Genomic DNA, 14,615 nt, shown 5'->3' with positions numbered 1-14,615 from the left:
CATTCTCCCTTACTGAAATCTACATGACATGATGCTTCTTGCTGGGTTTTTGTACATGTAAACATTGTCAAGCTGTGAAAGAAAATGGCTGGAGGGGTGCTTTGTGTGAAAGGTGAGCAATAAAGTTATCTGTTAAGTTCAAAAAAAAAAAAAAAGAATAGATGTTAGAAAAGAAAATAATTGCCATTGCTTTTGGTGTTTTAGTCATGAAGTCCTTGCCCATGCCTTGCCCATGCCAAAACCTAGAATGGTATTGTCTAGGTTTTCTTCTAGGCTTTTAATGGTTTTAGGTCTAACATTTAAGTCTCTAATCCATCTTGAATTAATCTTTGTATAAGGTGTAAGGAAGGGATCCAGTTTCAGCTTTCTACATATGGCTAGCCAGTTTTCCCAGCACCATTTATGAAATAGGGAATCGTTTCCCCATTTCTTGTTTTTGTCAGGTTTGTCAAAGATCAGATGGTTGTAGATGTGTGGTATTATTTCTGAGGGTTCTGTTCTGTTCCATTGGTCTATATCTCTGTTTTGGTACCAGTACCATGCTGCTTGGGTTACTGTAGCCTTGTAGTATAGCTTGAAGTCAGGTAGCGTGATGCCTCCAGCTTTGTCCTTTTGGCTTAGGATTGTCTTGGCAATGTGGGCTCTTTTTTGGTTCCATATGAAGTTTAAAGAATTTTTTTCCAATTGTCTGAAGAAGTCACTGGTAGCTTGATGGCAATGGCATTGAATCTATAAATTACCTTGGGCAGTATGGCCATTTTCATGATATTGATTCTTCCTATCCATGAGCATGGAATGTTCTTCCATTTGTTTGTGTCCTCTTTGATTTCACTGAGCAGTGGTTTGTAGTTCTCCTTGAAGAGGTCCTTCATATCACTAGTAAGTTGGATTCCTAGGTATTTTATTCCCTTTGAAGCAATTGTGAATGGGAACTCACTCATGATTTGGCTGTTTGTCTGTCATTGGTGTATAGGAATGGTTGTGATTTTTTCATATTGATTTTGTATCCTGAGACTTTGCTGAAGTTGCTTATCAGCTTCATGAGATTTTGGGCTGAGACGATGGGGTTTTCTAAATGTGCAATCATGTCATCTGCAAACAGGGGAATCTAATTAAACTAAAGAGCTTCTGCACAGCAAAAGAAACTATCATCAGAGTGAACAGGCAACCTACAGAATAGGAGAAAAGTTTTTACAATCCACCCATCTGACAAAGGGCTAATATCCATAAGCTACAAAGAACTTAAACAAATTTACAAGAAAAAATCAAACAACCCCATCACAAAGTAGGCAAAGGATATGAACAGACACTTTTCAAAATAAGACATTTATGCAGCCAACAGACACAGGAAAAAATGCTCATCATTACTGGCCAGAGAAATGCAAATCAATACCACAATGAGACACCATCTCACACCAGTTAGAATGGCAATCATTAAAAGGCAGGAAGCAACAGGTGCTGGAGAGTATGTGGACAAATAAGAATGCTTTTACACTGTTGGTGGAACTATAAACTAGTTCAACCATTGTGGAAGACAGTGTGGCGATTCCTCAAGGATCTGGTACTAGAAATACTATTTGACCCAGCTATCCCATTACCGGGTATATACCCAAAGGATCATAAATTATACTGCTAGAAAGACACATGCACACATATGTTAATTGTGGCACTATTCACAATAGCAAAGACTTGCAACCAACCCCAATGTCCATCAGTGACAGACTGGATTAAGAAAATGTGGCATATATGCACCATGGAATACTGTGCAGCCATAAAAAAGGATGACTTCACGTCTTTTGGAGGGACATGGATGAAGCTGGAAACCATTCTGAACAAACAATCACAAGGACAGAAAACCAAACACTGCATGTTCTCACTCACAGGTGGGAATTGAACCATGAGAACACTTGGACACAGAGTGGGGAACCTCACACACTGGGGCCTGTCGTGGGGTTGGGGGAAGAGGGAGGGATAGGATTAGAAGATATGCTTAATGTAATTGATAAGTTAATGGGTGCAGCACACCAACATGGCACATGTACACATATGTAACAAACCTGCACGTTATGCACATATATCCTAGAACTTAAAGTATATTTAAGAAAAAAAGAAAGAAAGCCTGGAGTGGGCCTGAGAGCCTGCGAATTCCTCCCAGGTAATGCTGCTGATGCAGGACCACACTTTCAGTGTTTTAAAGAAAAAATTAAATGCCATTCAAAAAAAAAAAAAAAAAAGAAAAAAAGAAAATAATTTACCAATTTGAAGTTCAAGGGAGATATCTGAGTTGAAGATACAGAGTTGGGAGTTATCAAAGAGAAGATAGTTAAAACCATGAAAAATGAAAATGCCTACAAGTTGGTGTACAAAGAGAAGAGATTCAAAGGGGAGGAAAAAAAGAACTAGCCAGCAGAAGACAACACCAATGAAGGAGAAAGAAAACCAACTAGATAATGTTGTTCAGGAAACCAGGAACGGGGAAGTGCTCAACTGCTGAATGCTCTTTTGTAAAATGGGGTTGGGTAAAACGAGGATGCAAAGCCATAAGGATGATACAATGGACTTTGGGGACTTGGGGACAAGAGTGGGAAGAGGCGAGGGATAAAAGACAACAAATATAGTGCAATGTAGACTGCTCGGGTGATGGGTACACCAGGTTCTCACAAATCTCCACTAAAGAACTTGCGTAGCCAAATACCACCTGTACCCCAATAACTTGTGGAAAAAACCAGAAGAATTCATTATTTGTGTTTTCAAACAAATAGTGCTGGGAAAACTGGACATCCACATGCAAAAGACTGAAATTGGACTTTTACCATATACAAAAATTAAATTAAATGGATCAAAGATGGAATATAAGGCTAAAATCATAAAACTCATACAAGAAAACGTAAGTGAAAAGCTTCAGGACTTTGGATTTGGCAATGTTTTCTTGGTTATAGCACCAAAAGTATAGGTCTCAAAAGAAAAATAAATTGGACTTCATCAAAACTAAAAGCTTCTGTTCATGAAGGCACTATTGAGAGAGTAGAAAGACAACCTACAACATAGGAGAATGTGTGCAAAGCATACGTCTAATAAGGTATTACTATCCAGAATATATAATAGATATCCAGAATATATAATACCCCCTCCCCTACTAAATAATCCAATTCAAAAATGGGCAAAGGACTTGAATAACATTTTTTCTGAAGATATACAAATGGCCAATAAGAAAAGAGGTCTAACATCAGTAATCATTAGGGAAATACAAATTGAAACACACTGAGATAGCCATCCTACTGGGTGTGAAATACTATGATCAAAATCCAGAAAATAGTGTTAATGAGGAAGTGGTAAGGTTGGAACCATGTGTACTGGTGTTGGGAATGCAAAATAGTGTAGCCACTATGGAAAATGGTATATGGTTGTTTCTCAAAATAATTAACTATATAATTACTTCCATCTTTCCCTAACACAGCCTGGTATCTTCCACAATGACCATTCTTAATATAAGCTTGTGAACTTCAAGTCCGGATCACCATCTCTATGTAGTCTGTGCCTGCTAAACTTAATTCAGACTTTCACAATGCAAGCCCTGTGTAGAAGTCCACCTCAACCCAATATATTCTGGACACTCCAGGTGTGAGAGGCAAGTCCTTGTCTCTGAGGGACAAGAGTTAGGATAACTGATGGAAGACTTGTGTGTCTCTGTGGGAAGAAAGGGAATGTGACCAGAATACAGTCTCAGTAGGAGCTATTGGGCTCCCATCTAGAGTTATTTCAGGTTAAAGGACTTAGAGGCTACTGCAAAAACCAACTTCCTTTCTCAGGACCATGGCAGAATAATAGCAAGCTCTAAGACCAGTGATTAGAGGACGTATTTATATGTTGGTATTATTCATGGTTAATAATTGAGCAATAATAACATTGAGAGTTATTCCTCAATGATCTCATTGGATCACCCCACCCAGTGACGTGGGAAGGACTGGGATTACTGTCCCCACAACAAGAAACAATACAAAGAACAGAGAGGTTAAGTGCCTTGTCAAGTTCACAAGCTGAGGCAAACCTAGATCTGTCACCTATTACCTTAACTCACAGCTCTGTCTGCAAACAAAAACATCCAAACTCCAAATAAAACAAAGAATAGATAACCTTGACCAAGTTATGCTTGAACTCCACTTTTCTGAGTCACAGCTGGAAAGCATACCCATAAGACAGCTGCTTGTGAACTGCAGGGAAGGAAGGGGAGAGTGGAGAAGGGCACACTGATTACTGAAGTCATACTCCATCCTGCCTCGAGGGAGAGGCATGATCGAATACCACAGAATGGTGAGGGAGTAGGGCCTGTAGGAAGACCAGAGCCTGAAGCAGAGAAGACTCCTAGAGTTGGCCCCAGAGAAGAGACTAGGCTCATCATGGGGCCCTTTCAGGGTATTCCTCAGAGACAAGGCCTGTTTCCTTTTTCTTTTGGGAAAAGAGTAGCTGATTATGAGGATAGGGCCAGACCCTCCCTTTCCAACTCTCTTTCCCAACCCTTCACTCTCTAAGAGAGGAAACCTGCACCAGTTTTTCCTAAAGCACATGGAAAATGAATTGAGCTTCCTGCTGAGGGGTGAGCACAAATTGGGGCAATGGTGGAAGGGGAAGGCCGGGCAGATAGAGGGCATTGTAAGACAGCTGACACAGATGGGACCAGGGGCAAGAAGACTAGGGAGGGGTGCCTGTGCTGGAATCAAGTGGCTCCCGGGGCTGGAGCGAGGTACTTATGTGCACAGGTCAAGTCAAGGGCATATGAGCTGGGGGAGCAGCGAAAACAGGGAACAACCAGGATAATGGCAGAAATCAGACTGAAAATAATAATCACTACAGGGAAAATCCAAAGGCAGAGCAGAGACCTGATGGGAGAAGAGTGTTTAATACTTGAGGGGAATAGGCTAGGTCAGGAAGCTGAGCCATGGAGTGCACAGAGCAGAATCCAGCTCTCGCAGACATTTTATGCTCAGACAACCTATCTTCATCTCAGGCATTAGCTTATCTCCCGATTCTCTTCTCTAATTCTCATCCCTGTATATGTCTAACAGGAGAGCTCTCAATCCTCCTCAAAATACTGCTTCTGCAAACTCCAGATCCTCCATGTCATCATTATCAGAGGAAATACTTTCCTGCCTCTCAGGCATGCACTCCTTTTTATGTTGTACATTAGGGACCTCCTCCAGAAAACCTTAGCATTCAGCTAAGGCCCAGACCATGTTAGTCACTTCCCTCCTACTGCACTTTCTGGCCCAAACTAAGTCATAGCTGCTGTAATAGTCCAGGATAAAAATGAAGAGGCTGAAATAAGGAGGTGGGAAGGACAGGTCAGGTAACTTTACTTAAAGTTTTCAGCAACAACCAGTTATATCTTTGCAGCATAGTCTTATAGTAGTCTTATAGACCATGGGTCCCCAACCCCTGTGCCACAGACTGGTACTAATCCATGGCCTCTTAGGAACTGGGATGCACGGCAGGAGGTGAGCGGTAGGTGAGGAGAGCATTATTGCCTGAGCTCTGCCTTCTGTCAGATCAGCCGGGGCATTAGATTCTCATAGGAGCAAAAACCTGCTGTGAACTACACATGCAAGGGATGTAGGTTGTGCACTCCTTATGAGAATCTGATGCATGGAGTAGGGGTGAGGAGATGTGAAATTTAGTACTAGATATGCTGCTTATTTCCTCCATGACCATTTGGGGACTCAGTTTCCCAAAATCATCATTCTAAGGTCCTCTCAGGATACAGGTGTGGCCTGCCACATAGATAACAGCCCTGATTGAATACTGTGTAGGTATGGAGCCCCCATGCACTTTTGGGGGAGACAAAGTCTTCCTTTTGTTGTTTGCTGACATCTTGGCTATGAAGGCAGAAAACAAACATAAGACGACGTGTAAGGACTGGGCAAAGCACTCATGCCAAGCAGGTTCAAGGGTGTTGGGCAGAAGACCAGATAAGCAGAGTCAGATGGTGAATGGAATTAGAGGTACATTTGAATGGACACTGGAAAGAGGGAAGGTTGATGGATTCTCAGGCATTTTAAAACAGAATAGGCAAGCTGTGGGATTGAGGACAAATAAACAGGAGGGCCAGGTGTGGGCAGCAGGAGCACAGTGGGAGTAAGGGAGATGAGGCCACTCAGGCAGCAGAGAGCCCTGTTTGGAATTGCAGCATATTTGCTTAGGGCAAGGGTGACAGCACGTATAAGAGGACATTCTTTTATTTATTCAAGAAATAGTTAGCAAGTGCCTATGTGGGATGTAGTTGTGGTAAAGACATAAAAGAGTCGTTTCATCATGGGGCTTCCATGCGTCCATCCCAAAGCTAAGTCCTGCAGAAAATGCACAGCTATATGTTAGACTTTGAGGCAGAGTTTCTAATAAGCTTTTATTCTGACTTAGGTAACAAAAAGTGATGGGAAATTTCATAGAATTTCCATCTGTGGAGGTAAATCTCAGTTTGGATCATAGGGTGGTATATTATGCAGTGGGAAGGAAGGAGTAAGTTTCTCCAGGAAGGGAATCATTCATGCATTCATTTAAAATAGCACTTTTCTTTTCCTAGTGCTGTTCTTTATGGACACAAAAGCGGGAACAGCAGACACTGGGGCCTATCTGGAGGTGGAGGGTGGGAGGAGGGAGAGGAGAGGAAAAAATAACTATTGGGTATTAGGTTTAGTACCTGAGTGATGGAATAATCTGTATAACAAACCCCCATGATGCACATTTACCTATATAACAAACCTACACATGTACCCTTGAACCTAAAATAAAAGTTTAAAAAGGTTAAAAACAAAAAGGCACTTATTGAGTATCAACCATGTTCAGTAAAGTCTGAATATAGAAATGAATAAAGTCACAGCCTTTGTACTCAAAGAATTCATGGCCTGATGAATTGATAGATACACGCAAAGGTAACATAGATGGTACCCTCATTGTGGAATTTGATTCAACGCATTAGTGAATCTTCATTGAAATGAGTGGGAACATCTTCCTGAAAGAATCTGAAAAGACTTCACCAAGAAGGTGGCAGGATCTTGATCAGGTATGAAAGGAGGCAGAGGAAAGAATTCCAGATAAATAGTATGAGCTACAAACATTACCCTTTCAGGAAATGGTGGATAACCCAGTGTGGTTTAAACTAGGATGAATATTTCGGGGACTAAAAGGAGTAAGGCCAAAAATTTAGGCAGGAATAGGTTTTTCAGAAGTGTTTAGTGATTTTTATTTTTCTTGTAGCAATGAGATCCTATAAGTGGTTTTCAGCAGGGAAGTGTTAGGTTGGCGCAAAAGCAATTGTGTTTTCTGCATAAAAAGTAATGGCAAAAACCGCAATTACTTTTGCACCAAACTAATAAACTATGTGGTCTGTCACACGGTAGTGGATGAGGTGAGCAGGGGTAGAAAACTAAGGAAGTTTTTATACTGACAGGAAAGAGATGATGATATGTCAATTAAGGAAGGCACAGGGCATAGAACAGTATGAGACAATTCAGGGGCAGCATCAAGGGCCACTATCACTGACTGAGAAAGAACTCTGTGAGCTCCAGCATTTGTGGAAGGCCATATGCCTGGAGAATAATGAAGGGAGAAGTGGAAGAGATGAGGCTGAAAAGTGAGTAGTGACCAGACCATGCAGGATCTTGTAAGCCAGAGTTAGAATGTGCATTCCATCCTAAGTACAATGGTAGCCCATGAAGGCTTTAGTGAAGACCTCACATGATAGAACTTGCTTTCTTAAATGGCCTTTTTGGTTGCAGTACAGAGAATGAATTATTTTAGAGGGTACAAGATTCCATACCACTGAGAAGAGTTAGGAGACTTTTGTAGTCCAGATGAAAAATGATGGTGACCTAAATAAGAGTGCTTGGCAAGGCACACAAAAAAGAGTAGGGACTGGAATATATTATAGGTTGATCACACTTGCCTTTTGAAATTGGATATAAAGAATGAGGAAGGGGACTGAATCAAGAATTACCCCCTGGGTTTCTGACCTAGCTGTGGGATGGATGATCATAATACATACTAAGATGGGCAAGTCATGGAGAGGGAAGAGTTTGTGGAGAGAGATTTCTGTTTTGGCCCTATTTCATTTGAGATGCCTGTGAGACCTCGAAGTGGAGCTATCCAGTGGGAAGTAGGATATGCTAGTCGGGAACTCAGAGTAGAAGCTATACATTTGAGCATTCCCTGAATATTGGTTTCTCTTGGCATTTTTACCACCTAAGAGAGCACCGAGAGAAGTATGAGAATAAAAGGGGAACAAAAAGAGAAGAAAAAAGAAGGGGGGGAATAAATAAGCAATGATAAGATGATATAAGGGGAGTCGAGGAGATGGCAGCTAGATTGGAAGGGATTTAAAATTAAGAGATGAGAAAGTAGAGAATGAATTATTCAACTTTTTCAACAAATGTTGCTGTGAGGGAAAACAGTTGAGGGGTGTTAGATGAAGGGAGATATAAGGCCAAGGAATACAGGATTGTGCTGATGTCAAGAAAAACATTTTTAGAAAAGCGGCAGATCTGAGTGGGAGAGGGAATATTGTAATGACAAATAACAGCTTTACAATGTTTTACAGTTTACAGGGACTCTTCTCATGATTTTATCTTTCATCACAATGAAGCAGTAAAGTTGTCATGGAAGGTATGGTTATGCCTTCACCTATAGGTGAGGAACCTAAATCTTCAAAAATTTCAGTGATTAATACTAGTTTCTATTGGTAGGCTGATGGTTCAATCATTACTTAAACCCAAGTCTTCAGATTCTAATTTTTTTCCTATATCATGGTAATGAGTTTGAGTTATATTTCTGTTAATTTGAATATGCTTGATTTATACTTCTTAGGAAGCAATGAGGTAGAAGCAGAAGAGTGTAGTGATTTAAGACACTGGATTGGGAGGCAGCAAACCAGAGTTCTCAAAGCTCAAGTTTCATCTTTGACGTTTTCCAATTGTTCTAACTGTTAGTGACTTAATCTTTTGTTTTCTCAATTCATAAGTATCCACATTTACTGAGCAGTCTGTTTCAGATTTGTTCTAAGTGTTTTAAAAGATCTCAAAATCCTCAAAGGAAAATTTTTAGGCAGGAACTGAAAAAAAAAGTGGCATAGATCAAAAATATTGGAAAGAAATGTTTAAACATTTTCAAGGGAAATGACAACAAAAGGTGGAAAAAGAATATAAGGACCCCAGATGGAAAAATAGTGTGAAGGGAACAGGTCAGTCTTGCAAAAAGGTGAGTGTGGGGCATCTCTTCTTCTGAATGTCGTGAAGGCCAGAAAGGAAGAAGCATGTAGAGATGAAGGTTAAACTGCAGTTAGGCGAAAGAGAACAACAAAAACCTCCTCAAGTTACCTGGAGGTAGGGCTTTAGTTGGAGGGATATCTGAGTATCAAATAAGGACCTATGAAACCCCCGCTAGAAAAAAAATCTAAAGAACTTGTAGGGAAGTAAATTATTAGAAAGTGCTAAATACATTTATTTTTCATATGACCAAGATTGACATTTCACCAAGATTGACATTTCAGGGCAGAAACTCTTTCATAATTGGGAGTGTAGTTTGAGTTGGAAGGCAATAGGAAGACAGTGATGGTAAATGTTTATGGGTATGATTTGAATTAAGCAGCAATCTATATTCTTTACAAAGTTGCTTTTGGCCACATGCAGACCACAAAAGGCTCTTCCTCCAGTTGATTTATCAATAAGGCTGCTTTGTAATACTAGCTTTATTGGAATTAAATGTCCTGAGCACCCAGTGATTTTATAAGCCCTTAAGGGCAAGGATCATGCATAATACTTCATGATACATATGATTATTTTCTAATTTCTTTTAATGTCTAAAAATGGGGATAAGAGCTAATCTTCTCACAGGAATGATCAGAGCTTGAATGTGAGCATTGTAATTCTGCTGATATTGAATATTCTCTGGAAGGGCCCTGTGGAAGCAGATAAGGAGGAAGAGAATTCCCAGGAGCCATGTCAGCCTCCAATATCACCTCAACACATCCAGCTGCCTTCTTGTTGATGGGGATTCCAGGCCTGGAGCACCTGCACATCTGGATCTCCATCCCCTTCTGCTCAGTATATACACTGGCCATGCTTGGAAACTCCACCCTTCTTCTCATCACTCAGGCTGATGCAGCCCTCCATGAGCCCATGTACCACTTTCTGGCCATGTTGGCAGCCATCGACCTGGTTCTTTCCTCCTCAACACTCCCCAAAATGCTTGCCATATTCTGGTTCAGGGATCGGGAGATCAACTTCTTTGCCTGTCTGGCCCAGATGTTCTTTCTACACTCCTTCTCCATCATGGAGTCAGCAGTGCTGCTGGCCATGGCCTTTCACCGCTATGTGGCTATCTGCAAGCCACTGCACTACACCACGGTCCTGACTGGGTCCCTCATCACCAAGATTGGCATGGCTGCTGTGGTCCGGGCTGTGACACTAATGACTCCACTCCCCTTCCTGCTGAGACGCTTCTACTACTGCCAAGGCCCAGTGATTGCCCAGTGTTACTGTGAACACATGGCTGTAGTGAGGCTGGTGTGTGGGGACACCAGCTTCAACAATATCTATGGCATTGCTGTGGCCATGTTTATTGGAGTGTTAGATCTATTCTTTATCATCCTATCTTATATCTTTATCCTTCAGGCAGTTCTACAACTCTCCTCTCAGGAGGTCTGCTATAAAGCATTTGGGACATGTGTCTTTCACATAGGTGCCATCCTAGCCTTCTACACACCTGTGGTCATCGCTTCAGTCATGCACCATGTGGCCTGCCGTGCTGCCTCACACATCCACATTCTCTTCGCCAATTTCTATCTGCTCTTCCCACCCATGGTCAATCCCATCACCTATGGTATTAAGACCAAGCAGATCTGTGACAGTCTTGGGAGTATTCCCAAGAAAGGATATGTGAATAGAGTGAGGGATAAGTGGAAAAAGAATGGGGCACAGTGAATGCTGTAGTGGGCCAGGGCTGTGATGAGAATAGAAGGCTGCTAGACTCCATGTTTAGTTCTTTTCTTGTATTATGAAAAGAATAAATGATGTCCTGAAGCTCAGTGCCAACAGTCTGTTTAGAATTTGTGGATCTTTGCCCTCTGGTAGCCTCTGGATTGAACTTGGTGACTGTGCTGTCTCCTCACAGAACCCTGACTCCTGTCAGTAAACTTGATAGTCTTGACCCTCTGGCCTCATGGTGACTTTGCTGAAGGACACAAAGATGCTCCCAAGTTCCAGTGCAGGAACTCTGCTTTAACAGTCGATCCCTAGACTCTACCTAAACACTGTCAGTCCTGGTACACGTGCATCCTTTAAGCCTATTTATTCCAAGTGAGACAGCTCTGCTTGTTAGAAGGTTATTTCTTCAACTAAACCAGTCTGTATTCTTTGACTTCTCTTTACCTCCTCATCCTCATGGCCAATCCATCTCATTAAATACTTTGAAGAAAAACCATATCCTCTGACATTTTATTATCTATCACACAAGTCTTTCTTTGTGCATAGATGTATCTTATGTTTTCAACAAGAATGAATTGTTTACTTATGTAATAATCTAGCCAAGTCTATGCTATCGGCTAGGGACACAGACTGTTAAAGGGATGCTGGACTTATGTTTATGTCTTCAGACAGAGGATGGAATAATTCCAATGGTTTGTGTTCTCTAAACTCACCATTCCAAGGCCCAGCATAGAAGAAGAAATATGAGAAGTCAAAGAAGATGGGATGTGGGCATATTGACTTAGGTTTCGTTCTATTTCATGCAAACTTAGGTACTCAAGAATTCCCTTAATATTAATCCTGAGAACTGCACCTCTGATGCTCTCTCATACCCTATCTTATGAGTTGAATTTTGTTCCCCTTTCCAATTTATATGTTAAAATCGTAACACCCAGCACTTCAGAATGTGACTGTATTTGGGGATAAGCTCTGTAAAGTAATACTTCAGATAAAATGAGGTGATTAGGATGGGCCTTAATCTAATATGACTGGTGTCTACATAAAATAAAAGTTGTACACAGACACAGAGTGAAGACCATGTAAAGATACAGAAAGATGGCCATGTACAAGCCAAGAAGAGAGGCCTCAGTAGCAACCAGTTCTGCTTAGATCTTGGACTTCTATCTTCCAGAATTGTGAAGAAATAAATTTCTGTTTATTAGGCCACCCAGTTTGTATTTACCTCTTATAGAAGCCCTAGAAAACTGCTTTTGGCACCAGGAAGTAGGGTGCTACTGTAACTAATACCTAAAAATGTGGAAGTTGCTTGGAAACTGAGTAATGGGTTAAAGCTGAAAAAGTTTTGAGGTGCATGTTAAAAAAGGCTAAGATTTCTTTGAAGAGATTGTAGGTAGAAATATGAATATTAAAGATGCTTTTAGTGAGGTCTCAGGAAGGAGGAACTGGAAGAAAGATGATCTGTGTTATCAAATGAAAAGAACTTGGACAAATTGTATTCTAGTGCTTTGTGGAAAGTAGAACTTGTAAGTAATGAACTTGGATATTTAGCTGAGCAGATTTCTAAGCAAAGTGCTGAAATTGTAACCCAATTTGTTCTTGTTGCTTATAAGATGAGAGAGGAGAGAGATAAGTTGGAGAAGAATTTAAGCAAAAAGGAATTGGGAATTAAAGATTTGAAAAATTCTCAGCGTATCCATATTACAATAAATAAGTGTAATTTGGAAAGAATATCAAGGGTGTGGCTGGACAACCATTTTCTAAAAAGATTAGGTACATTAAATGAAATAAACTAGCACAGAATGACAAATACTGGATGGTCCCACTCATATTAGGGAGGTAAAGAAGTTGATGTTACAGAAGTAGAGACTAGAAGAGTGGTTACCAGAGGCTGGGAAGAGTAGGAGGGAAGAGGGTATAAGGAGGAGTTGGTTAATGGGTAGAAAATTGCACTTAGGTAGAAGGAATAAGTTCTAGTATTCTATAGCACACTGGAATGACTATAGTTAATAATTTAGTATAGATTTCAAAACAGCCAGAGGAGTGGATTTTTAATGTTCAACACAATGAAATGATAAATCTTTGAGGTGATAGATGATATCCAATTGATTATCCTGATTTGATCATTACCAGTTGTACACATGTATGGAAATATTGCATGTACCCTCTAAATATGTACAATTAATATGTGCCAATTTTTAAAAAAAATGATTAGGCATGTGTTTATGGATAAGTTAGCCATCTCAACAGAAGCCAGGAATAGAGATGGGGCTATGCAGGAAAGACTCATGGGAATCCCTTTTATCTGATAGTTTGGACACCATGAATTGCATCAGAGACCAACATTTTTTTTGATAATTTTATTAGTAGTAGAAATGAACAGAGTTAGGATGACATGAAAGAAGGTAGCTGGACTTCTGGGATTCTAGAGGATGGGTCAATAGAGCTATTTAGCTGCAAACATGCATTATCCTTCAAGAAAAGGGCAAACATACCCTGAGGTGGTTCAGAGATTGGCAGGACTACCACTGCCACCACAAGCGCAAAAGACACAGACCCAGGAGGTTAGGCTGCCTCTTCCTTGGTTCCAGAGGGCAGACCCAGTCCATTGGTTTCAGAAGGCCAGGGTACCTCTAACCCAGGACTGAAGGGTTGGGGCTGCTGTCCATTGAGTCAAAAAGGATTATTCTGAGCCTTAAATCAAGTGTAATTTGCCCTGCTAGGTTTTAGACTTATTTGTGACTCATGACACTTTTATTCTGATTTCTCCCTTTTGGAATGGAAATGCCTACCCTTAGCCTGTTCTACCATTATATTTTGGTCATGGGTAGCTTGCTTGTTTCACAGGTTTATAGCTGGAGGGAAATTTTGCTTCAGTATAGATTCATACCTGAGTGTCACATATAAGTGATTTAGATATTACATTTAGATGAGATTTTGGATTTACAGTTCACCCCTGGAATGGGGTTAACACTTTGGGGATGCTTGTATTTTGCATGTGGGAAGGACTAGACTTTACAGAGCCAGAAGGTAGGGTGTTATGAGCTGAATTGTGCCCCCCTTTTGTAAACTCATATGTTGAAACCCTAAACCCTAGTATCTCAGAGTAATATGACTGTGTTTGGAGATAAGGTCTTCAAAGAGGTTAATTAAGTTAAAATGAAGTTATTAGGATGGGATTCAATCTAACACAACAGGTATCCATATAAGAAAAGTCACAAGGAGAGGATGATAATGTCCAAGCCAAGAAGAGAGGCCTCAGAAGGAATCAACCATGCCACACCTTAACTTGAACATCTAGCTTCCAAAATCCAGAAAGTAGGTTTCTGTATTGAAACCATCCAGTCTGTAGCATTTTGTTGTTACAGCCTAGAAAATAAGTATATTTTCTTTTATTATTATTATTATTATACTTTAAGTTCTAGGGTACATGTGCACAATGTGCAGGTTTGTTACATATGTATACCTGTGCCATGTTGGTGTGCTGCACCCATCAACTCATCAGCACCCATCAACTCCTCATTTACATCAGGTATAACACCCAATGCCATCCCTCCCCCCACCCACAATAGGCCCCGGTGTGTGAGGTTCCCCTTCTGCAGTCCAAGTGATCTCATTGTTCAATTCCCACCTATGAGTGAGAACATG

The 14,615-nt window shown here is 40.7% G+C and overlaps 1 protein-coding gene and 1 pseudogene across 2 annotated transcripts in view; both read left to right on the top strand.

The window, feature by feature from the left end:
- LOC105522317 overlaps positions 1-7,254 on the top strand; it is a 13,907-nt pseudogene extending 6,653 nt beyond the window's left edge. Inside the window, exon 2 of the transcript XR_001003421.1 lies at positions 7,249-7,254. The product of XR_001003421.1 is annotated as a protein FAM98A pseudogene (transcript). The remainder of the gene's footprint in view (positions 1-7,248) is intronic.
- Positions 7,255-9,944: 2,690 nt separating this feature from the next.
- On the top strand, positions 9,945-11,072 carry LOC105522287 (olfactory receptor 52K2-like). The gene is given in 2 exon segments (XM_011956740.1): positions 9,945-10,894; positions 10,896-11,072. Coding segments are annotated over 2 exon segments (942 nt in total). The 5' UTR covers positions 9,945-9,983; the 3' UTR covers positions 10,927-11,072.
- The last annotated feature ends 3,543 nt before the right edge of the window (positions 11,073-14,615 follow it).

This window comes from Colobus angolensis, unplaced genomic scaffold (assembly GCF_000951035.1).
Source record: "Colobus angolensis palliatus isolate OR3802 unplaced genomic scaffold, Cang.pa_1.0 Scaffold424, whole genome shotgun sequence".
NCBI lineage: Eukaryota > Metazoa > Chordata > Mammalia > Primates > Cercopithecidae > Colobus > Colobus angolensis.
This window is presented reverse-complemented; position numbering and strand designations above follow the sequence as displayed.